At 38.7% G+C, this 24,213-nt stretch overlaps 2 protein-coding genes across 3 annotated transcripts; both read left to right on the top strand.

The window, feature by feature from the left end:
- Nucleotides 1-75: 75 nt before the first annotated feature.
- sez6l2 (seizure related 6 homolog (mouse)-like 2) lies at nucleotides 76-15,146 on the top strand. Of its 2 annotated transcripts, none has more exons than XM_058377021.1 (19): nucleotides 76-419; nucleotides 2,219-2,305; nucleotides 2,482-2,547; nucleotides 3,220-3,432; nucleotides 4,546-4,682; nucleotides 4,842-5,034; nucleotides 5,134-5,319; nucleotides 5,704-5,884; nucleotides 7,001-7,164; nucleotides 7,419-7,613; nucleotides 8,227-8,365; nucleotides 8,468-8,664; nucleotides 8,762-8,956; nucleotides 10,456-10,650; nucleotides 10,837-11,028; nucleotides 11,116-11,154; nucleotides 11,975-12,092; nucleotides 12,771-12,882; nucleotides 13,891-15,146. In XM_058377021.1, exons 2-19 carry the CDS (start codon nucleotides 2,242-2,244, stop codon nucleotides 13,918-13,920), a joined length of 2,616 nt encoding a protein of 871 aa, XP_058233004.1. In that variant the 5' UTR covers nucleotides 76-419; nucleotides 2,219-2,241; the 3' UTR covers nucleotides 13,921-15,146. The 2 variants fall into 2 exon arrangements, with proteins under 2 accessions (XP_058233004.1, XP_058232994.1); XM_058377011.1 differs by having other exon boundaries at nucleotides 2,482-2,610.
- Nucleotides 15,147-16,704: 1,558 nt separating this feature from the next.
- On the top strand, nucleotides 16,705-23,426 carry kctd13 (potassium channel tetramerization domain containing 13). Its single transcript, XM_058374839.1, has 7 exons — nucleotides 16,705-16,872; nucleotides 17,541-17,807; nucleotides 18,721-18,890; nucleotides 19,828-19,917; nucleotides 20,036-20,088; nucleotides 21,010-21,205; nucleotides 21,314-23,426. Exons 2-7 carry the CDS (start codon nucleotides 17,576-17,578, stop codon nucleotides 21,563-21,565), a joined length of 993 nt encoding a protein of 330 aa, XP_058230822.1. The 5' UTR covers nucleotides 16,705-16,872; nucleotides 17,541-17,575; the 3' UTR covers nucleotides 21,566-23,426.
- Nucleotides 23,427-24,213: the final 787 nt, after the last annotated feature.

Below are 24,213 nucleotides of genomic sequence, written 5' to 3'. Positions count from 1 at the left end.
ATTAACCGCAATATCGCTGTTCCGCCACCGGGTGGCGCGATTTATTACAGGAGCAGTAGATACACATCGTCGCATCAAACAACACGGGACGCTTATGGCCGTTCCACCCACCTAAGCGCTGAGCCCTTGGACTTGGGACATTAAACACCGAAAAAAAAACGACAAGGCGAGAGAACCCGATATTTTAATTCGTTATTTAAAGGTGTTGGCATCCCCGGCGAGCCTGCAGCCCGTTTGATGCTAAGGGCGCCGGGAGCGAGCCGATTATCTAAAACGCGCAGAGACTCTTCTGGTATTTTTTTTTTGGTGAGACGGAGAGACAGAGGAGTGCAGACGAAATAGTCGCAGGAGGAGATAAATAAAATAGAAGCGATTTTCCACCAAGACTTAATAAATAAAAGAAAAACGACGTGTAGAAGGTGAGTAGACTCGGCTGTTTTCTGGTCGTCTCTGTAGACTGCCTTGAATGCATTAGAGTCTAGGTATTTGCTCTTGACAGCAACCCGCATAACGATGCATGTTATAGCTTAGAGCAAGCACATAACACATTTTTTTTTATTATAACAGTTTCTCCGGATAGGCCTTATTTTACATAAACCAAGCACGCGCTTAGGTGCTGATGCGCTCAGGTTCGGTGCGTCTAGCGCGGCAAAGGAGATGTTTGCAGAAAACATGAAGGCCGGGAGGAGGATGTGTTTTAAACGCATGTGAGGGTGCAGATAAGGAGAAGAGGGAGAAGTGGGAAGCCTCATAAATGAAGACAGAGGGATGCGAGGTTTATGCCCGCAGTGTCAGCAACGTCTCTCTCTCTCTGTCTCTCTCTCTCTCTCTCTCATATATATTCTACCAAACCGAACACGCGCGTCACACACCACCGTCAGCCATTTATTTATTTATTTATTTATTTATTTATTTATTTATTTATTTATATAGGTGCAAGTAGTTCCCTTCTGAGCCTTCGTTTTTATGTAAGGCCCCGCGCCATACCCTAATCCCTCACGGCAGATTGCAAGAAGCAGAGGGTCGTTATTACGAGTCCTAACGACTGATAGCGAATCGCAGCAAGGAGGTGACATCATTGATGCCAGGATAAGGAAAGGTGGAGGCCGTATGTCATCTGTCCCATATGTCCTCACCGAGACCCGCGCCGCGCAATGTGTTGCCAGATTAGGCTGGTTATCATTTTCTTTGAATAACAGATCATGGTTTTTTCCCCCTCACACACATATTTGTACACTCCTTTAACTGAAACGGAAACCGTATAGCCTGTATATTAAAGGCTGCAAAAATGATTGTTCATTTTTATAGCTTGAATGATGTTGCACTGATTTGGCAAAAACAGACCCGTAGTTTGATCAGGTTTCTTGTAAATCTGGCCTGCTTTAAACATCATTTGGGCCAAGCTCTTTGCACATATAGTACTTTAGTAATCTGGACGAGGGATTTAACGGATTATCAACAGTGTATAAAAAAAACAACTCGGCCAATTAGTCTACTTAGACCACAGTTAACAGGCTACAGAAAACATTGCAGATACAAAAACACTGGCCTGGTATGTGCTGAGTTTCTGGAATGTTTGGGATTAAACAGATTTTTCAAATAAATGTGTAGAATATTCAAAGTGGATTATATCTAGAAATTTGTGTTAAATTAGATATCTGCATTGCTTTCATTAAAATATTTTATTGTGGGACTTATGGATTTGTTTTAGTAATTTTCATTCTTATATTCAGTACATACAGTATCTCTGACTGATCTGATTGGCCACTGGGAAAAGGGGGGCTATTGGGAACGCCTTCTTTTTGACGTTGCACTGGGTGATAAAGTAATTTTACATATTAAATGTTAATTATATTCAAAAAGAGTATCATATGGCATACATTTAATTGTTAAGACACATCGTCCAAGATATGTAGTTTCATGGTTTTCAAGTTCTAAGTATTTTTTTTTATTTCTTTGCTTATTACTGATGCAAATGTACAGACCTTACTATCTATAGTTAGGTTATTGTTATATATTTTTGTATCCAGCCATTGCATCGTATTGTCCATTAAAGACTGGGCCATATTTTTAGGAAGCTAAGAATAGGTAATTGATAAACCAGACAATATTCACCAAAAGACATCCGTCTGGGTTATGTTTTGTGATAAAATGTGGCATTGCATTCCTGGCAGATATTTAATCTTGTATTTTTTCTGTTTTTTTTTCTTTCTTTTAGCTTGCTTTCTCTCGTACTTCACCATGGTGTCCACAGTTCTTGCTGTGACACTGTGTGTCACACTCATGCACATTCGTGTGACTACCGGTAAGGATATACATATTTTGAATATCCTTGTGTATATGTGTTGTGCACACAAATTAGAAATGGAAGTGTCTTAGATGTGTTTAGTGAATAAATTTTACATTCTGCCAAAAAAAAAGGCATGTTGGATCAGTCACATGCTTTTCAGCACAGTGATGATGTATTGTTTGCTCACTTAGGTGCAGCCTTTCTCACCCCTGATTCTGAGGCTCCTCCCACTATGACTTCTGATCCCCGCCCCCTGGGTGAGTTGCTCCATGCTGCGCTGATGAGTAAGAAGTATCTTGCCCAGTCCTCTGGCAACATAGGTGAGACTCCAGCTAATTAAAGACTTGGAAATTGGCCCAAACAAGACAAACTAGTGATGAAGTAATTAGTTATATTAGTTTTTTTGAATGTTTTGTATTATGCTGCAGTAAAATAATGTATTTTACAATATATACTTCATTGCCCCCATAGATTTTTGTTTACAGGGAACACACAGTCCTTTTACTGATAGTAAAATGCTAAATATTGATCATATTATAGAGTATGACAAATAGGGACAATAACACAAGATTCTCTATTATATTATATAAGCAAATAACTCAATACCTATTTTTTTTTGTTTCAGCTTATAAAGTTACATTTGCATATTCAATACAGCTCACAATTTCATTTGCATTTTAAAATTGATTTATTTGTCAGCTGTGTTGTTCCACTTTAATAAATGTCCAGTACATGCAGAATACAAATCAAGCATAGAACTGAGAATTTGAAGGCATTTTGCACAAATACCAAACAGGAGCATTTTGGCAGTTGTGGCACTTTGGCAGTCCGTCACTAACACAACCACTGAAGTATCACTGGTCACTTTCCAAGTATTGTGTATTGTGTGTGTGTTTTTTGTACATATCTTGCTTTTCTTGAACACTCAGGCACAACCACTAACCCGACCCAGGCTGTTCCGTCTGTTGAACCTGCATCTACAGTAATGTCACCAGGTGTTCTCACTACTGCCATGACCTCTTCAACTGCCCCCAAGTTTGGCCAATCAGGAGGGAAGGGCGGTGTAACATCACCACCGTCAGAGGAGGAGACCACAACGACTCTGATCACCACCACAACAATAACAACTGTTCACACACCAGGTATTTGTTATAAAGGATTATGGAAATAACTACAGATATATCTTATTTATTTACTTTTCTATCTATCTATCTATCTATCTATCTATCTATCTATCTATCTATCTATCTATCTATCTATCTATCTATCTATCTATCTATCTATCTATCTATCTGTCTGTCTGTCTGTCTGTCTGTCTGTCTGTCTGTCTGTCTGTCTGTCTGTCTGTTTAAATTGTCATGGCATTAGTAAATCTGAGGATAAAAAAATTATTATTAAAAATTATTATTTTCCACTAAAGTTTTTTACTGACTGCTTTTACACTGCAGGTGAAAATGATACAACAGGTGTAGAAATTATTTGAGGTTTTTATTTTAATTTTTTTTTTTGAGGGGGAAATATTGAAAATCTCTGCATTTTTGCAAAACTGCAAGACCTGCCTATCAGTCAGATTCTGGGGCAACTGCCAAAAAGCAGGAAGGAAAAGCATAGCTGCCTTTAAAATGCCGTCCTTATAATTTGCTAACAGTAGCAAAAAGTAGGAAAAATATGGTAAGCATCAACTCTGCTGATGGTAATTTAAGTGCGTTCAGCCTTTCTAGATCCCCTGAAACTTTCATCCCAAATCTGACTGTGTCCTATATCTGAGAAGTCTATCACTCCCATACAATTCATACAGACTTAAAAAATCATATCTAACTCATCATGAATTCAGTTATGGTAGTGTTGTGGATATGTTGACCAAATACTTTGATTAGGGACTTAAGAGCAGCTATGATTTTAGTGTTATCATTTGGGCAATAAATTTGCACCAAGAAATAAAATATTTATGCTCCAAATGCCACTTTGTCTTCTATAAAATTTGGTATATATAACCTTTTGCTCTTTCCACACTTTGCCAATCAGTGTCTAAAATGCCTGGATGCACAACTGACACTGTTACAATTTTTCCTTCCTTCCTTCCTTCCTTCCTTCCTTCCTTCCTTCCTTCCTTCCTTCCTTCCTTCCTTCCTTCCTTCCTTCCTTCCTTCCTTCCTTCCTTCCTTCCTTCCTTCCTTCCTTCCTTCCTTCCTTCCTTCCTTCCTTCCTTCCTTTCCTTTCCTTTCCTTTCCTTTCCTTTCTACTTCTCTCTGCAGTGCAGTGTAATGCTAGCCTGACAGGCATGGAGGGGATAGTGGAGTCTCCAGACCAGCTCTCCTCATCAATTCCGTTTTCTCCATTGGAATGCACCTATAGCATCACTGTATATCCTGGATATGGGGTAGAAATACAGGTATAATCCTGTTACCATAGCTACCTCTGATTAGATATTTGCTGCATGGCCGCTGCTCTAATGGCTGATGACAATGCTTTGGCCTTTACAAAGGTGATATCAGAATAATTAATAATCTTCATAAGATGTTGGTTAATATTGTCTTCACTGGTGTCTTAGGTGAAGAAGGTGAACTTGTCTAAGGAGGAGACTCTGACCATTCTGGGACTGGATGGATCAGTATCTGAACTTCTAGCCAATGAGACAATGATCACTGAAGGTCAGGTGATACGCAGTACAACAAACCAGGTGCAGATTCACTACCGAAGCCTGAAGCAAACCAACCATGGCATTTTTACCCTTCACTACCAAGGTAGCTTGTTTTTTTAAAGAGGACTACATTTCGGATTATTCACAAGGTTAATGACTGGTGTTTGACTGCTTTATGTTTTGCTTATTTATTTATGTTCAGCATTCCTCCTCTCCTGCCCATTCCCTCTCTCTCCTGAGGGGGGCGGAGTCACTGTGACTGACATTCACCCAGGAGGTCAGGCTCACTTCCATTGTGACCCCAGCTTTCAGGTCAGAGGTCATGAAGTCGCCACCTGTCTGAACTCCACCCGACCCCACTGGAGCACTCCTGTGCCTCAGTGTATGGGTGAGGACCCTTTACTTTTTTTTTCTTGAAAGGTGGTGTTAGTGAATTTTAAGACACTTTTAAAATTTTTGGTAAAGTTTTTTTCTCCAAACAGGAAAAAGAGGCATCTCTACTTGTTAGTTATGTGGCCTGTGAATACAAACGCCCCCCCTTGCACTAGCATTTAGGCTTCCCTGTGTCTTGGGGGCATGGCTTTGAACAATGCAATTAGCTGAGGAACTATATGTACAATACATATCCATAAATATCAAAACCATTAGCTAAAGTTAAATTTTGCTAGAATCACCGAATGTACTTTAAAATCTCTCCATCTTATGCTGTTCTTTTCACACTAAACCTAGTCAAACAGGCATATTTGTGTCTTTGTGTGTGTGTTATGTAAAGCTGTGTCATGTGGAGGATGGATCAGAAATGCTACAGTGGGTCGGATCCTCTCTCCCACCGTTCCCTCCAGCAGTAACCTCAGCAGTAGTAACTTGAGCTGCCATTGGCTGCTTGAGGCCAAGGAGGGCCACCGTCTGCACCTTCATTTTGAAAGGATGGCTTTGGATGAAGACAATGATAAGTAAGTCATAAATATGCTACTGCAGTATGGTAATGAGGCTGTTTGTTAGGTACACTGTGGAAGTACATTTTGTTCCACAGGGTACAAACAATGTACCTTCCCTTAACATTAAGCGTGTCCCTTAAAATGAGAGGAATAAGAATAGACTACACTGACTTTACCAAGCAATAAAAAGCATGGTAGATGGTATTTGAGGGTATTTATCATCCCCTGAAAAGTGAACCTTAGTATTTTTTTTCTGTAGCTATACTACATCAAGAAACCTCACTGGCATCATATAAATGGACTGTTACACCATAACAAGCAAACAGAAAAACTACAATTAGAGAATAGAACAGATCAATAAAACAACAAGGGTAACTAGGGATATATTCCCAGGCTGTATAAGCTCCAGATCCACCAGAATAAAGTGGTTACTAGAGATGAATGAATGACTGCAACGAACATAAATTTATAACCATTTGAAAGGGTTGCCTATATTATATATGTTCCATGAAATATATTCATACATATTTATTACAAAGGCAAAATTCCCTATTAGTCTTAAGCATTGTTGCCAGCTTTTGGTCTGTTAAATGGGTTTGAAATGCACATGTAGATCAATATGCTAAAGCTAAGATGGAATTTTCCTTATGTACTGTAAAATGTACTTAGCCTTAGAAGCATACTCTATACTATTAGCATTTATCATAACACAAGTTAAAATACAAGACAATCTTAGTAATTTGATTAAATAAATGGATCAGGAAGCAACATAGTTTTACTAGGATTTCTGAAATCTCTAGCCTAGTAAATACTACAATATACTACAGCCTAGTAAATACTACAATGTACTACATAGCAATGGTTATGAAATTTAAGGCTTGTGTGGGAAATATTCTGCTATGGCATTTGTTTTTTTGCTGGTTTTGCCATGGAGACCTGGCAGCCTTGTTGTTATCAGAAATGCAACATTATTTGCACATTCTGTCGCTTTAGAAAATGTATGTATAATTATCCTGATCATTTTATCTTGATTTCTTTCCTCTTTAGCACTCGTGTGTATAAACTCTTGAAACACTGTCACAGTAACACCTTCCTGATCTGTACCTGTCGATGTACCGGTTTGTCTTTCAGACTGATTGTCCGCAGTGGGAATAATTCCAACACTCCCCTTCTTTTCGACTCGGATCTAGACGATGTTCCGGAGCGTGGGATAGTGAGCGAAGGATCATCTCTGTATCTGGAGCTAACAGCTGACTCTTCCTCCATCCCTCTGCTGATGGCACTTCGCTATGAGGGTGAGAAATGGAGACTGAGAGAGAGAGAGCGAAAGAGAGAGAAAGAGAGCGAGACCATGTCATGAGAAATTTATAAAAAGAACTGTCATCCTCACCTCTCATAAACACTTTTCATGTTTCTCTAAAGCACCATGAACAGATTCTTCTTAGTTTAATGATCCGAAACTCACTCCGAAAGGTGTTTAGTTATATGCATTCGGCAATTTTGTATTCTGTGTTTGATCTTTCTGTCTATTGCTCTTGCAACTCTGCAGCTTTTGATGGCGAACACTGTTATGAACCCTATGTTCCTCACGGGAATTTTAGCAGCAGTGACATCACCTTCCCTATTGGTACTACTGTAACCTTCTCTTGCTCTCCTGGATTTGTCATGGAGCAAGGGTCAGGGGTCATGGAGTGTGTCGACCCCAGTGACCCCCACTGGAATGAGAGTGAGCCTGTGTGCAAAGGTATAACCTCAGAACACAAACACAATTTATTTGCAGAGTTTTCATCTCAAAGATGAACTGATGATTGACAGAGCAGACAACACGCTCTGTTTCAATGAAATTATAAAAGAAAGGAAATAAAAATAATAAAGTTGTTGTTCAGATTCTGTTCTAGGTGGTCTTCAGCATGTTGCTAGAGCATTGCTATGGAATTTCGGGTGGTTGTTAGGGTTGTTCCAGGGATCGTTGGGGGTGTGGCTAATGTGTCGTTATGGTATTCTAGGCAGTTACTATATTGTTGCTATGTTATCCTAGGCTGTTGCTAGAGTGATAGTAAGGGACGAAAGAACGAGTAAAACAAAGAAAGTGCGAACGGACACACATTATTAAAAAAAGTAAGGAATGAAAGAAAGATAAAAGAAAGAGTGAAAGCAAGAAAACAGGACAGGACAGAGGTCTTTATACAGCAACATTAGTATGTGTATATTACATAATTACACACACTTTTCTAAAGCACAATCTGATGTCTATGATATTAATAGTATCCCTGTTACACTATTTTTTTTAATCCATTGCACATCCTGTACCCTTTCTGCTTTTCATACTTTCACACATCTCTGTATTCCATATTCAGCTCTATGCGGCGGGGAGCTGACAGATGCGACGGGAACCGTGCTGTCTCCCGATTGGCCACAGAGCTATTCCAAGGGGCAGGACTGTGTGTGGCAGATTCATGTCAGCGAGGACAAGCGTATTGAGCTGGATGTGCAGATGTGAGTGTGTGTATGTATGTGCATGTGTACATGTAGTTCACGCAGTCCACATTTATTCCAGTGCAACCACTGATCTAACTGGATCCTCTTTCTCCCCCAAAGTTTGAATATTCGTCATAATGACATTCTCACCATATTTGATGGGCATGATCTGATGTCCCATGTGATTGGTCAGTATTTGGGGTCACGGGAAAGGTTCCGGGTCGTGTCTGGTGGCTCAGAGGTTACTATTCAGTTTCAGAGTGACCCTGATGATTCCAGCTTCATTCTGAGCCAAGGCTTCCTGATTCACTACAGAGGTCAAATTACTTAACATCCATCATACCATGCTTTATTACTTTTTTTTTCATTTGATTGTATGTTGATTTGGGTGTCACTTTATTTGATCTTCTCCAGAGGTGGAACCTAATGACACATGCCCCACTTTGCCACCGATTGAATTTGGCTGGAGTAGCTCTTCCCATGTCTCACTTGTGAGGGGCAGTGTAATAACCTATCAGTGCCAACCTGGCTATGACATTGTGGGTTCTGACATCATCACCTGCCAGTGGGATCTGTCCTGGAGCAACAGCCCACCTACCTGTGTGAAAAGTAAGTCAAATGACTCAAATGATTGTTCTATTCATCTATGAGGCATGGTTTAAAACCAGTTACTGCTACTGAGAAAAAATGAGCTTTGACATGATTTTTCCCGCATTTAAACTGGCAGAATGGAAAAGCCTTAGTTTCATTCCTGCTGAAATTCAGGCCTCATATTTACTGATTAACGCTTATGTATTAGCTTATTACATTACATACATACACTTGCAGAATTTAATTGTGTAATGTATAATTAAATACTTGTATACTTACATACTTCTGTAGATGCATACTAGCATGCTTGGGTCCGTCCTTACTCGTATATTTGAATGCTTTCATACTAGCAATTATTTACATTATAGAATGCAAATCATACTTGCATTCTTATATATTTTCTCATTAGTATGCATACATACATTCTTGAATACTGGCATACTTAACATATTTAGTTAAGTTTTATTTGTATAGCACATTGTCACAAAGCATCTTTACAAAACCCATTACCCTTATAATACTAAATGCATACCAGCATGCCGTGTATTATTATGACCTAATATAATATCAGTATATACACACTATATGGGCAAAGGTTTTTGAACAACATTTGTGTGTTTTGCTGTTATAATAACCTCCAGTCTTTTGGGAAGACTTTCTACTAGAATGTGGAGCGTGGCTGTGGGGATTAGTGAGGTCGTGCACTGATGTAAGGTGAGGAGGCTTGAGGTGCAGTTAGTGTTCCAGTTCATCCCAGAGATGTTCAGTGGGGTTGAGGTGCAGACCACCTGAGACTACAAACCTGGCAAATCATTTTTACATGGACCTTTTTTGTGCACACATGGGGTGTCTTACTGGAACATTTTTGGGCCAGTGAGTTTCAGTGAAGTAAAATGGCAAAGCTACAGCATACAAATATGTTCTATATAATTGTATGCTTCTGACTTTTGTTTGACAGTTTGGGGAAGAATTGAATATGGGATGGGTGTGCTGATCAGGTGTCATCTTGAGATGGCAAGGGACTGAACAGCACCTGAGGGGGTCTTGGTGTAGAGAAAGGTTTTTCTTCTTACTATAAAGGAAATAAGGAATAAATAATGAAGGATAAAACATTTGGATGACAGCACAAACTTGCCTGCATTGTTAGATGGTATGATCTCCAGGGGGAATCACAAGATCTTGATGAGTAGGATATACAACAGTTCAGTCTCTCTGGGATTTCATCTCTGGTGATGAGCTACTATCCATGACTGCCAGACATGCTGAAATCCAAGCAGATACACGAGTGTCTGAGATAGGAAAGGAAAGGATGAATTGAGCATCAAAAGCATGAAACTGGTAGGTAAAACCAAGTGATGATATTATGTAAAGAGTTAGTATAGAGAAAGAATAGAAAAAGACCCAGCACTGAACCTTGAGGGACACCAGTGGAGAATCTGCATGGATTTATTGGGTTGTTTGTTTTGCTGCCTATTTAGCATAACTGCTTGTTTCTTCTGGGTTTGTTCAATCTGTAGTCCAGCAGTGTCCTGACCCAGGGGAGGTGGTGAATGGAGCACGTTCAGTGCACCCGGAATTAGGCTTTGCAGTGGGAACAGTTGTGCGCTTTACCTGTAATCAAGGTTACCAACTGGAGGGCCCTAGTCAGATCTCCTGCCATGGCAGAGACACTGGCATGCCAAAATGGAGTGACCGTAGCCCCAAATGTGTTTGTAAGTTTTGGATTTTTATGTGTTTTGAAAGTGTTTCATTTATTTTCATGTGTATAATCCTCATTGTCCATGTGTATGAAACTGCCAAAGTCTTCTTTATATGACTTGTCATAAGTCATTATAAACATTCACGTTAGACAATATAATATTTCTCCTTCATATATTTCTCATCTCTTCCTCACACAGTGAAGTATGATCCATGCCCAAATCCTGGTGTACCAGACAACGGTTACCAAACTCTGTATAAACATAGCTACCAAGCAGGGGAGACTCTGCGCTTTTTCTGCTATGAAGGCTATGAGCTGATTGGAGAGGTCATCATCAACTGTGTCCCAGGACACCCCTCTCAGTGGAACAGCCCACCCCCTTTCTGCAAAGGTAGAAGGAAAAGCACCAACACACAAAAAAGGGGTTGCATTCTGATTAAATAAACTATGATATGCTCAGTGTTTATATTCTCGACAGTGGCCTATGAGGAGCTGTTGGAAGATCACAAACTGGAAGGTAATATGCTTGCACCACATTTACTGCAACATTCACTATTAAATATTTAATAATGTGTAGCAGTTACTCCTGAGCCTCACTCATAACCGAACCTTATTCTACTGGCTGGTGTGTAAAATCCTGGGGGCTTGACAACTCTTTGAATATAGATATGAGTAATGCAAATTCTCAGTATAAAGTATTGTTAGTTGAAAATGTTAAAATAAAGATAAGAAAAGGGTTAATACGTTTTTCTATATACTCAAGGCAAGTCAAGTGGGTTTTTATTGGCATTTCTCTGTATGTTTGTATACATGGAGCACCATGGTGCAACACCTAACAGTCTGAAAGACCACATAAAGTGGGCAGAACTTGGGCTGTAAACTTTTTACAGTGTAATTGTACTTGTTATTCTTTTATAATGTCACATTGCAATGGTCAGATGATGCTTGCATTCTAGCAAATTTATATACTTTTCATCTAACTGTATGTATATTCCTTACACCCCTGCACACTACCATACTTGAATACTTGCACACTAGCATATATACATATATACCAAGCATATTCAAATTCTAATAAACCCACATACTAGATCATTTAGGTACACTATGTATACTAGCACACCTACAAACTTCTGACACTACTGATAAATCTTGAGCTGCTCTCACATCATGTGATTAAAGTTAGATATAAGTCTACAAAATAAAGATCAACTCATATCTATGTGCTGAAGCTATTTATAACTGTAGTTATGAACGCTGGCAGAGCAAGGATAATATAGAATAGTGTGGCGTTATATTTTTCACTGTCCATTCACTGTCCTCTTGCTTCTGTTCAGTCTCTCAGTCATTAGAGGCTTCCCACCAAATGTTGAGTGAGAACATTGCATTGGCCATCATCCTGCCAATCATCCTGGTCATCCTTTTGATTGCTGGAATATACATGTACTACACTAAGTAAGTTGGAAAAGTTTTTTGGTTTTTTTTGTAAATACTGAATAGTTATACTTCTTTTAGGTCAGTAATGCTGATTCAGTGATTTAATTCATGCTTTAAATAGGTACATTAAAAAATGTATAATGTTATAAGCACAAAAGAAAGTTAGTTTAATAGCTAGCTTACCTCATATTAGTACACGTTTTTGAAAAAAGTATACTTTATACGGTATAAAGCATTTAACAGACATTCAAGAGTTTTGTGTTCATGTGGTAAATGACCAAGTTACTACTGCATGTTTGCTGACAGGCTGCGAAAATGTCTGTGTTCATCTCCCATGTCAGACAAATTGCCTCTTTCTGTTAAAGTAGGTGTTTCTTGGCTGCATTTATTGATGAAATAGAGCAACGCTAGCTGTTCTGGCTTGTAAGACTAACCTCAGCTTCAGTTCTGGTCTCCTGAGACTGGCATCAATTTTGTGTAGAATTTAAATGAAACTACGAATTTGTCGAAAACTATTTGTGTGGGGAAATCCCAATCATTATGTAACAGAGATAGAGATAGAGAGTACTTTATTAATCCCCAAGGGAAAATCAGGCCATTATCTCTCTTTTAGTCTTTAACTGCACCCAATTAGCATTCTTCAAATGAATTCTCTCTCTCTCTCTCTCTCTCTCTCTCTCTCTATCTATCTCTCAGTGTTTGTAGGTTGCAGTGGAAGCCACTATTTTGGAAGTCCCTGTCACATACCCACTCCTACAGTCCCATCACGGTGGAGTCTGACTTTAATAACCCACTGTATGAAGCAGGGGTAAGACACTTCCATCACATTCAATCCAATCCAGTCAACAGAAGCACTGCAGACAAAATTCAATGAACATAATTGAGTGGACATTACACAAATGCTTACTGCAGAGAATGAGATTACTTGCTCGACCGATGTTATCTGACAGGAAAAAAAAAATGCATTCATGGTGCAGAGCACTGCCTTGTGATTAGAGCATGTAATTCAGTATGAGGAACCAAATCCTGTGATTTATTTTGGATTTTAGATTAGAATTTTAGATTAATTGTACATAGAATTAATTTTTCTAAAAATTAAACTGTCTTCAGTATATCTCATTGTATATATCTCAGTGTTCCATAGATTTAATTATTGCCATATGCAAATGAATGCATAGCTACAAATAGCTCAACCATGCTAGATATAATGAATGGCAACCAAGTGGATATCTATTAGAAACAGAAACAGCCTTTATTTGTCACATATACATTACAGCACAGTGAAATTCTTTCTTCACATATCCCATCCTTGGAGGTTGGGGTCAGAGCGCAGGGTCAGCCATGATACGGCACCCCTGGAGCAGAGAGGGTTAAGGGCCTTGCTCAAGGGCCCAACAGTGGCAACTTGGCGGGGCTGGGGTTTGAACCCCTGATCTTCCGGTCAACGACCCAGAACCTTAACCACTTGAGCCAAGGATGAATTAACCAACTAACCAATTTTAGCAGATAGCTAGTCATATCTAGTGCACAACTACACATGTTTAGCTGACGGGTATGATACATAAGACAAGACAAATAATAAGAAATAATATGGCCCATTTTAAGGTCTGTCTTTCTGACATATCTAGAGAAACGTATTCTAGACTTTAAACCACTAGAATTACTTAAAAAGCGGGGAGTTTATAAAAACAAAACAAAACGCAAAAGGTGCGTTATGCAAGCCGCAAGCACATCTTGCTTCAAAATTTGTTTCACAATTTCTGTTTAATGTTGTTCTGTAAATTGTTCTGTTAATGTAAATTCTGTTTCTCTGTAGGACACGAGGGAGTATGAGGTGTCTATCTGAAGCAGCATACACGAGAGAAATTAAGGACGGAAAGAATATGAATGGATGATATAATGTCTGTCTCTCACTTGCAGTCCTTTAACAAATATACCTTTCCTTTCTTTTTCACTCTATTTTCAGTATCTCTCTTGCTCGTTGCTGACTCATGTAACAGTGTGCGTGCGTTGGTGTCTGTGTGTGTGTGTGTGTGTGTGTGTGTGTGGAGAGAGAAGAGACTGTTAAAGAGTTAAAAAGGTTAAGGATGAGCTAATGAGCTAATTCTCCCTATCAGATATGTTTTCTAATATTTAGGTTGGTGCCTTAGGGACTTAAAAGAGATCAAGGTAGTGTCAGTGAGAGTGAGGATGAGGCTACGGGTGAGTCAGCAACTTGGGGGGGAGGGTGAAGAAAGAGAGAGAGAGAGAGAGAGAGAGAGAGAGTGAACTTTTTCACATGGGGACTGAATCATATAAAAGACAGGAGCACACACAAACACACATAACAACATAAACAAATACATGATGCCACTATACTCATTCCCCTCTGTACACACACATACACACACACAAGAAACACAATATATTGAATGTAAATATTTTGATTGAATATTATGTATACAAAACCAATGTATACGGAACTGATCCAGTGCCAAAATAATGACATCCCATAATGTGACGTCAAAACCATGTTTCACAGGTTGCCATAGTATTTCCTACATTTATAATGTAATAATGACCAATAATGCCAGCGTTTCATAATGTTCTTTGCTGTTTCTTAAAAATCTCTTTCTGCTTAATGTTGAATGACTGTGGGATTAAAAGGGTGGAATGTCTTTCATGCTTAGGGCACGCAACGATTGTATATTTTATTGCTTCAGCTTAGGATCCATTCAAACAATTATCCTTACTATCATTGTTTATCAGAGTTGATGTTGTTGCATATGCACTATGTTGAAAATATGAAGAAGAAAAAAAAAATCAGCTGCTTGCTGTGATGCAGTATCAAACTGAACTGCTTTTTATAATGTTATTTTTCAATTGAATCATGGTTTGTTGTTACTATTAAGCGGTGAGTTTTTGTCTCTTCCACTGTGCCATACTTGGAGTCTAGCTGTGGACTCTGTTGCATTGAAGTATTACTAATATTCAATTGTTCATATTATTTATTAATCAACATAATATATTGTCATGAAGGCATAATTTATTTGCTAAGATTTAAGAATAAATAAAGGTCTGTTGGATGGTGAAGGTTTGCCTTATTTTTTGGTCATCAAAAGTTCATGAAGCGCCATGGTCCTATGCGTAACATATACTGTTTGTATGAAGTGTGTGCTGAGGTAAATGAAAGACTTACACTACCACTCAAAAGTTTGGGATCACTCAGAAATTGTATTGTTTTCCAAGGAAACACACATGAAATTAGTCTGAATAAAAAATGTAGCAAAACAACAGGACATGCTGACATGTCAGAGTTAGAAATAATGATTTTGATGGAAATGATGAATGTTTTCTTCAAACTTTGCCTTCATCAAAAAAAAAAAACACCTTTTGTAGCAATTACAGCCTGGGCATTCTATCTGCCAATTTTTCAAGATAATCTGATGAGATTTCACCCCATGCTTCCTGGAGCATATCCAACAAGATAGATTGGTTTGATGGAGTCTTCCTCTATAGCTGAAATCAAGCTGAAATATGCAAGTGATCCCAAACTTTTGAGGGGTAGTGTATATAATAATCAGTTACTTAGATGGAAAGATGGAAAGCAGGCAAACCACTGCTTATTCTATAGCACTGGAAATACTGGAATTTTATCTTGTCCATATAATCATATTTATTCTAGATGTTCTCCCTGTTTTTGGCAGGATTTCTTTTTACCAGGTTCTCCAGTATTCTCTAACTACTAACTACACACCAGTAGGTGGATTGTGTAAGATAAATTGCCCCTAGGTGTGTAAATGTACTGTACGTGTGCATTGTGCTCTGGGTGGACGGTCCCTTTCTCATCTAGGATGTTTTCCCGCATCACACCCAGTGTCTCTGGGAAATTATCGCAATCTGACCAGGATAAATCTGTTACTGAAAATGAGTAACTGAGTAAGCATTTATGTATGCTTGCTCACTTGATAGTACTTTGTAAGATAGATAGATAGATAGATAGATAGATAGATAGATAGATAGATAGATAGATAGATAGATAGATAGATAGATAGATAGATAGATAGATACTTAAAGTTGCAGCAAATCATAAGCGTAGGCTATTTTACTTATTGCAAATAAATTATATGTATTAAATGCTGATTAAATACTGTTTAAAACAGATAGATAGATAGATAGATAGATAGATAGATAGATAGATAGATAGATAGATAGATAGATAGATAGATAGATAGATAGATAGATACTTAAATTTGCAGCAAATCATAAGGTTAGGCTATTTTACTTATTGCAAATAAAGTATATGCATTAAATGCTGATTAAAATTCACAATAAAATATGTTATTTCAGATCTAAGCTTTCAGAACAAAAACAAAACAGTGACCTATTTAAATCCGCTGTCGTGATTGGTTGAAATCAGGCACCCCCTAGCGTGCACGTGCAAAGACACTGGCTACACCCAAACCGCATAGCTGCCTACTAAAAAGTGTTTCTAACAAGTACGCAAACACGGGTTTAGATACCTAATCATAGCTACTTCTTTCACCTACTACTTAGTACGGTAGTATGATGCGTTGCACGTAGGCAGTGCGCATGACAAATGGTTAAAGGCGGGACTAGGCCGTGTGACGGACGTGTGTCTTGACCAATCGGCGGGGGAGTTTTCTGCACCACGGAAAGTACTCAAGAGGAAGCGAGTAGTGGATGAGCGCTGACGGAAAACACAAATAAAAAATAAACCCGTTTCATATATGTATTATTATTAATGTAAACTCTCTAGGGTTTGTGCTTCAGGGAGTTTATTCAGACACACAGCTCGGTAAGCAATTAGTTCTGCCATGACCTCCATCAATAGTGCACATTATTCGCCTCAGACTGAAAGTAAGCTAACATGCTAACTAGGCTTTAGGACTAGCTTAATTAATGTTATCGTTATCGTTATTTCTCATGTTTATCAGTGGTGTACGTTTTCAGAACTGAATTATTCCAGCTAGCTGTAACGTAACGTTGCTTTGGTTCGTCCTGGGATTAGCTAGCGAGTTGGTTAGAGAGCTCTGTCACTAGTTTCGCCGTCTGTACCGTCTGACCTAATTCCCTTTGAGAGAGGGTAGACGTGTTAAATGATCAAATAAGGTCTGGGGAATAGCTAGCTAACTTAGAGTCCTAACTGCAGAGCGGTTCTGTGTGATACAGCACGGGCTGCTGGGGTTTTTATATCTCTTTCTGCTTACTAAGAATAGCACCAGAATGAGTCAGGCGATGTGAATCCTTATTGCGTTTTGTCCTGGGCGGTGACTCCTTTTGTGCGTCTTATTTATGATGATGATTGTTAACTTTATTGCCTGCCTTACAAAGTTCAGGTGTTGTTTTCAGCTGTAGTTTACCTGGTGCTGTTTGGTACGTCACTCTTTCTGATCATATATATATATATATATATATATATATATATATATATATATATATATATATATATAATTTAACCCGTAGGCAGTACATTAGAAGGCTTGGACTGCTTTTTCCTGATGTCTGCTGAAGCTTCTGCTGGGAATGTGGTACCGGAGCCTAGCTGTGCCCCTCCGTCCCCCAGCCATGGTGTAGAGAAGAAGGCAGGACCAGGTCTGGCTGGTAGTAAGTACGTGAAGCTGAACGTTGGTGGATCCCTGCATTACACCACAGTTCAGACCCTCAGCAAAGAGGACAGCCTACTCAGGAGGATATGTGATGGGAGTGTGGAGGCCACCATCGATTCAGAAGGTGAGACCGGGTGTGTTAATGTGTATGAGTTTATCATTGTGACAGGGCTTTACTTAAAAAGTCAACACACGCGAGCTGGGGATGGGTGTCCTCCGGGTTATCCAGTCCAAAGACATGCATGGTAAGCTGGTCGACATCTTTTAATTGTTCATAGTGTGTGTGCGGTTCTGCCGTGCGATATTCTGGCAGCCTTTCCAGGGTGTACCCTGCTTTGTGCCCCAGGTTTCTAAAATAGAAATAGCATGATTTACAAATAAGGTTGTGAGAGAAACTTCCAGTCTCCTATTTAGTTTCATTCATATAGGTTACAAATGAATCTCAGAGACAGATCTTGTGTGATATTATTCTCATGTTGGGTTCAAACTTGAAGAAAGGTGTGTTTTGTGTATCGTTCTTCTGGATTTTCCAGATTAGTCAATAATTTTTAATGTAAGGGTTTGAATTGAGACTATGACTATAATCATGACAACAGTGGACAATTGTAAGAGACAGAGGTTGTCGATGTGTTTAACATTACTCCACATGAAATAGCTAAACATTTTACACTTTGTCTTGGAAATCTGTTGGAAAGGGATGTTTGGTTTCTGACATGCCATACCATAAAGTCTTCCAGATGTAGAAATTTCATGTCTATTTGGGGTTCTTTGCTCGAATGGTTTTTTGAACCCCTGTGTTAAAGGTTAATTTTCTTTCGTTTTGCCAATAATTGCAGCACTAACTTTTATAACACTTGTTAAAAATTTTTTTGTGTGAATCTCTGTGGATTTATAACTTTGATTTGTGTTCACACTGTATAACATGAATAGGGCATCTGATTGAAAAAAGCTAGACGCCTCTGAGGCTTATTATTATAATTAACATATTTATTTCACTGTGTAGTGGTTATTGCTCAGGGTGTCCTCTCTGTCTCCAGGCTGGGTGGTGTTAGACAGATGTGGACGCCATTTCTCCCTGGTGCTAAACTTCCTACGGGATGGCACCGTGCCACTTCCTGAGAGCCAGAGGGAGCTGGAGGAGGTACTGAAGGAAGCGCAGTATTACAGACTGCAGGGTCTCATCCAGCACTGCCTTTCTACACTGCAGGTCAGCCTTCCTATCCGTGCATACACCAGTGCCACATGGATTACAACTAATACAGGCAACCTGAGCAAAATTATTAAATGTACCACATGGTGTGATCAGAATGTGCAGTCTATGAATTTAGTTGTGTTCACTGAACATTTGGATTGTGTGACTCACATCTGTGTTTACAGTATGCAATCTAGACAGACAGACAACTTACCATAACATCAATATTTAGCCTTCCCCAAACTGTTGCCACACAGTTGTCCAGAATGTCTTCACTTAAACAAATGGACCCAAAGTTGTTTCAGCATGACTGTGCATAATATGAGGTTCATGAAGACATGGTTGGAGTGAATGAACTCACTCATGGCCTGCACAGAGCCCTGACCCCATCCCCACTGAACACTTTTGGGATGAACTGGAAGGCAAACTACCCATCATCAAAAACACGACCTCACTAATGCTCTTGTGGCTGAGAATGATCTCAAATCCCCACAGCCGTGCTCTAAAATCTAGTGAAAATCTTTCCTAGAACAATTGAGCTTATTATAACAGCAACCACGTGTTAATTCCCATGGTTCTGGAATGGGCAAATGGCAGGTGTCCACTTACTTTTGTCCTTATTGTGCACATGCAATATAATTTAAGATAATCTTAATTGTCTTCTTTATGATGTCTGAGCCTGCTGTAGTTCTGTAATTGCTCTGAATACTGTTCCACCTCAACTATTTAAATGTTGGTGTTTTCAGTGGGTGGGGAATGTGGCAGAATAATTAAGGTGAACTTAATGGGAACTTGATGTTCAAATTGTTTCTAACACTACAATCAGCATTTCTGAAGAAAATAGATTAAGTTATTATGCATAATTGTTTTCACGTGTCTCATAGCAATTCTCGTGTATACAGATATTAGGATGTCTCTCTCAAGATGTATAAACATTTTTTTCATCCTGTAGAAACGCAGTGAGGTCTATGAGGGAGGCTGTCGCATCCCCATGATCACTTCTGCTAAGGAGGAACAGAAGATGATCGCCACCTGCAAGAAAGTGAGAGAAGTTGTTTTAAATTCTTTACATACAATCATCCAGATACTTGTGTAAGTATCATAAAGTAATGTAAATCTGCTTCTATTCATTTCTATAAATTGTTTTTAATCTGTTTCAGCCTGTGGTGAAATTGCAGAATAACAGGGGGAACAATAAATATTCCTATACCAGGTACTGTTTGCATGTGTACACTTTTGCAGCATTGTCATGCAGTGCATAAATGCTATTAAATGTTTACATTCCTGAGTGAAAAGTGAATACAGAAAAGTGTTCTCCCTGTCAATGGGAAATTCAAATCCTGATGATGCCACAGTCACGTGTGTCTAGTAGTCAAGAGAGCAGGAAGGAATCGAGATCAGAATCAGCCATGCACTCAGGATGGTAGGGATGGCATACATCGATCTTGATGGCACTAGCCAATCACTTGAGCTCTTGCATGTGGAAGAGGGTAGATAGCACTTACCTCTAAATGTTTTACTCTGCCCTAATGTGCAGATTGAGCATCAGTTCTAAAAGCTGCAAAGTCAGGGGTCTTGGAGGAAGCCAATAAATAAATGGAAAGAATCGACATAAATATATAATAAATATTTAATTTATTAAATTCACACTGTATATGTGACTCTTCATTGACCAGTGGGAGGTGGAAGGTACCTGGATCACACTGCTTGTGGTTTTACACAAGTGATATCATGGGAATGAAGATACTATGGTTTTAGATATGAATTTGCTTGCCTGTAGTGACCAACATAAACCAGTGGCTTGGTCTTGTACCTTGCAGTGTAAATCGGAAAAAGCAGACATCGAAAAACAAACAGAGCAAAATAGTAAACTCATTAACCCGATGAACTCAATGACCTGTACCAGCGTCAAGGCTAATTCACATGCCAATTTGGTACCAATCCTAAAGCCAAAATCCTAGGGACTTACCCACCATTCACTACGTTTTACGTAACAGCTTGGACAAGTGGTATAATGCCTTCATGATTGAATATTAGGATCAGGAATATAAGACATTAACATGACTGAATTCTCTCATGCTGTATGCTTGTTTCTGTTGCATAACATTTCGAAAAACCTCCATTACTCCTTCAGTAACTCGGATGACAACTTGCTGAAGAACATTGAGCTGTTCGATAAACTGGGGCTGCGCTTTAATGGTAGAGTGCTTTTCATTAAAGACGTGCTCGGAGACGAAATCTGCTGCTGGTCCTTCTATGGAGAAGGACGCAAGATCGCCGAGGTTTGCTGTACCTCCATCGTTTATGCCACTGAGAAGAAACAGACCAAAGTAAGCAAAGACCATGCATACATTGGTAAATGTTGTTTGCATATTTTTCTTGGTTTTAGCTTTTTCTCACTTTTTTTACTTTCTGTTATTTGCATTTTTTCCTCATAGGTTGAGTTTCCAGAAGCTCGCATCTTCGAAGAAACCTTAAACATACTAATCTACGAGAATGGCCGGGGCTCTGGTCAGGGAGGCGTGGGTTTATTGGACTCAGGTGGTGTCTCTTCTCCAGGTGTTGGTCAGTCAGAAGAAGATGGGGCTGGTGTGGGGGGTGGAGACAGACGTGTGAGGAGGATCCATGTACGGAGACATATTATGCATGATGAGAGAGGGCACGGGCAGCAGACTGTGTACAAAGACTGAAAGCAAGGATGGGGAGAAATGATAAATTCGAGAAGTACGACAAGCCTAATTGTACTATAACAGAAAAATTGTGAATAATTCATATGCAGGGATTTAGGTACATGGATGGATGAAAGGGGGGTGGGGATGGGTTGAGTAGTGATGGGAATCGATCTTGGGTACAGTAACACTGCACTAAGAAATAATCTCAAGAGCCACAGTGTGGTTTCTTTTTTTTGTAAGGATGAATGTACATCATTCTGATTTTTTTTGCCTTGTTTTTATTTATTATTCTGTTAATTTATTGTCCAGAGTTTTCAATTTTTTTAAGAATATATGTGAAATATGTTTGTGCGTGTGTGCAGATTGTGAATGCGTAATGGTGAACTGTGATGTTTTTCTATGCGGATGTGTGTGTGTTGGGTGACGTACTCGTATCCCAAAAGAACAGTTCAGATGATCCTTATATAAACACTCCAGTGTTTCTCAACCTTGTACTCATCAACTGTATCTGTAGCTTATGTGTGATTTCGACAAACAAATTTTCCTAGTGTTTTCCTGTCTTGAGTAAAGGGTGGAAACTTGTACACTCAAAGCACACCTATAGTATAATGACAGCAATAGGGCAGATGCTGATTCCTTTCAGGAAGAAACAACACATGCACAAAACTACAACCCTTCTAATGACAAATAAGAGACAGAGCTGAGCCTTGTTGGTTTTATACAACTTTTCGTCACTTTCCTACAAGATCTGCCCAGTACGATCTAAACAATTATGCTGGTAACCCATATCCAGAACCTCTTCCCTGTTGTAAGTTCTATGGAGGAATATATATATATATATAATTGCTAAGAACTTATTTTACAATACTCCCATTAAGTGAGTATCTATAAACAAATTTTCCATTCTTTTTTTCTGTACAGGGAAACGTGCCAAAAGATTTTTGTCATACTCGCACATATGCTACAGATATGCTTGATAGACTAGTTTAAAACTAGTTTAGAAATCTGCTATGTTTCAGTGTACATGTTATCTGTTTAAAACTTTCAAAAGCCCTATAAGAGAGTTGCTAAGCATTCCCAAAAATGTGTGTGAATATGGAAACACCTGACCATTTCATAGGAAGTCATAGGAAACTGACAGAATGTTTTGCTGATTTGGCCATAGCAGGTTTTCTGTTACCAGAGAATCATCTAACGAACTGACAAACCTGGGCAGAAGAAAAAAATTGATAACTTTTATAGATCACTTTACAAATCTGCCAAACATTGTTGCATATCTGCTGCAAAATAAATAAATAAATAAAATAAAAATAAAAAAATCCATATTTCTTTTAGCAGTTTGTAATCCTCTGAGGTCTATTTTTTTTTATTATATCCAAACAAATGATACTTTTGTTTTATGTGACAGTAATCTCAAACATTTTGTTTTTCCACCTGAAAAGAAAACCTGCCATGGAGTCATTCTAACGTGAAGTGACGCACTATGTAGAAACACGTTCATGCAGACAGAGCTGTAGGTAACTGGCAGTTCAATTATATGACCATTTACTAATGATAATAACAACATGGATATAATGACCAATTGCTAACCTGTCAGAATGCTGTAAATAGGATATGAAGAGCTGTTGCACTAGATCACTCATCTCTTAAGTGTCTCATGGGAATTGTTCTCATGACCAGTGAAACAACAATGTAATTCTTACACTCTCTCTCTCTCTCTCTCTCTCTCTCTCTCTTTTTAAAAAATAAATACATTAAGAAATACATATTAATATTCACAGTATTATCAGAAATTTCTAACGCTTATGAGACCTTACTTTTTTTTTTTTTGGTAGCATGTTATACTCTCTATAAATAATGATGGTTGTTATTTTATCGAGACATCCATTAATAAAGGATTTTTATATGTTAATCATTGTAAGCCTCATTAAATATTTCATGAATGTGTTTCAAATAAAATGACTTATAATGATACCGGTGTTGAAAGAAAAAATATGGCAGGCTTGTAGGAATAGTTTACTTTGAAACAAATCAAATGTGCCTATCGTGAAAATGTGTGATGTGTTTAGTGATTCTGGTGCTACTTTGTTCATTTGCACATGCTTACATCACAGGGGACACATTGCTGGAAGAGGTACAATGGCAGTTAATAGACTTAATTAATAAAAAAATAAAAAATCTGGACAAAAAGTCTAAAGCATCATTCTCTTTAAGCAGACATGATGCAGGTCCCACTGGCACCCATTCCAGCAGGCACTTGATCTGCATTGTGGGTAATATAGGAAACTTGAGCAAAGTGAATATAGACCAACTTAATGAATCGTCTATAGTGGAATTTCGTTTCAGTATTGAGTTTTAAATGACATTACAAGGTTTAAAGAGTGTAATTAATCAATATGTAATTAAAATGGGTATATTCCAGTATTTAGTGAGCTGACCAGTGGCAGAGAAGGTCAAGTATTGACCGTAATTGGACCATATGAACAAACTGTTCATACAGTTTGTGTGTATATATTAACGTCACTAATTGACCCCGCCCCCTGCACGATTTGAGACGTCATTTGTGTCGGGGACGCGCATTTGATGCCTAAAGAGCGCTTAGGGACGGACAAACGCCGTCACCGTAGTATTTAAAAATTCTACATTGTGTAGCATCATTTCTTAAC

The sequence above is a fragment of the Hemibagrus wyckioides genome, linkage group LG02 (assembly GCF_019097595.1).
Source record: "Hemibagrus wyckioides isolate EC202008001 linkage group LG02, SWU_Hwy_1.0, whole genome shotgun sequence".
NCBI classification, from domain to species: Eukaryota; Metazoa; Chordata; class Actinopteri; order Siluriformes; family Bagridae; genus Hemibagrus; species Hemibagrus wyckioides.
This window is presented reverse-complemented; position numbering and strand designations above follow the sequence as displayed.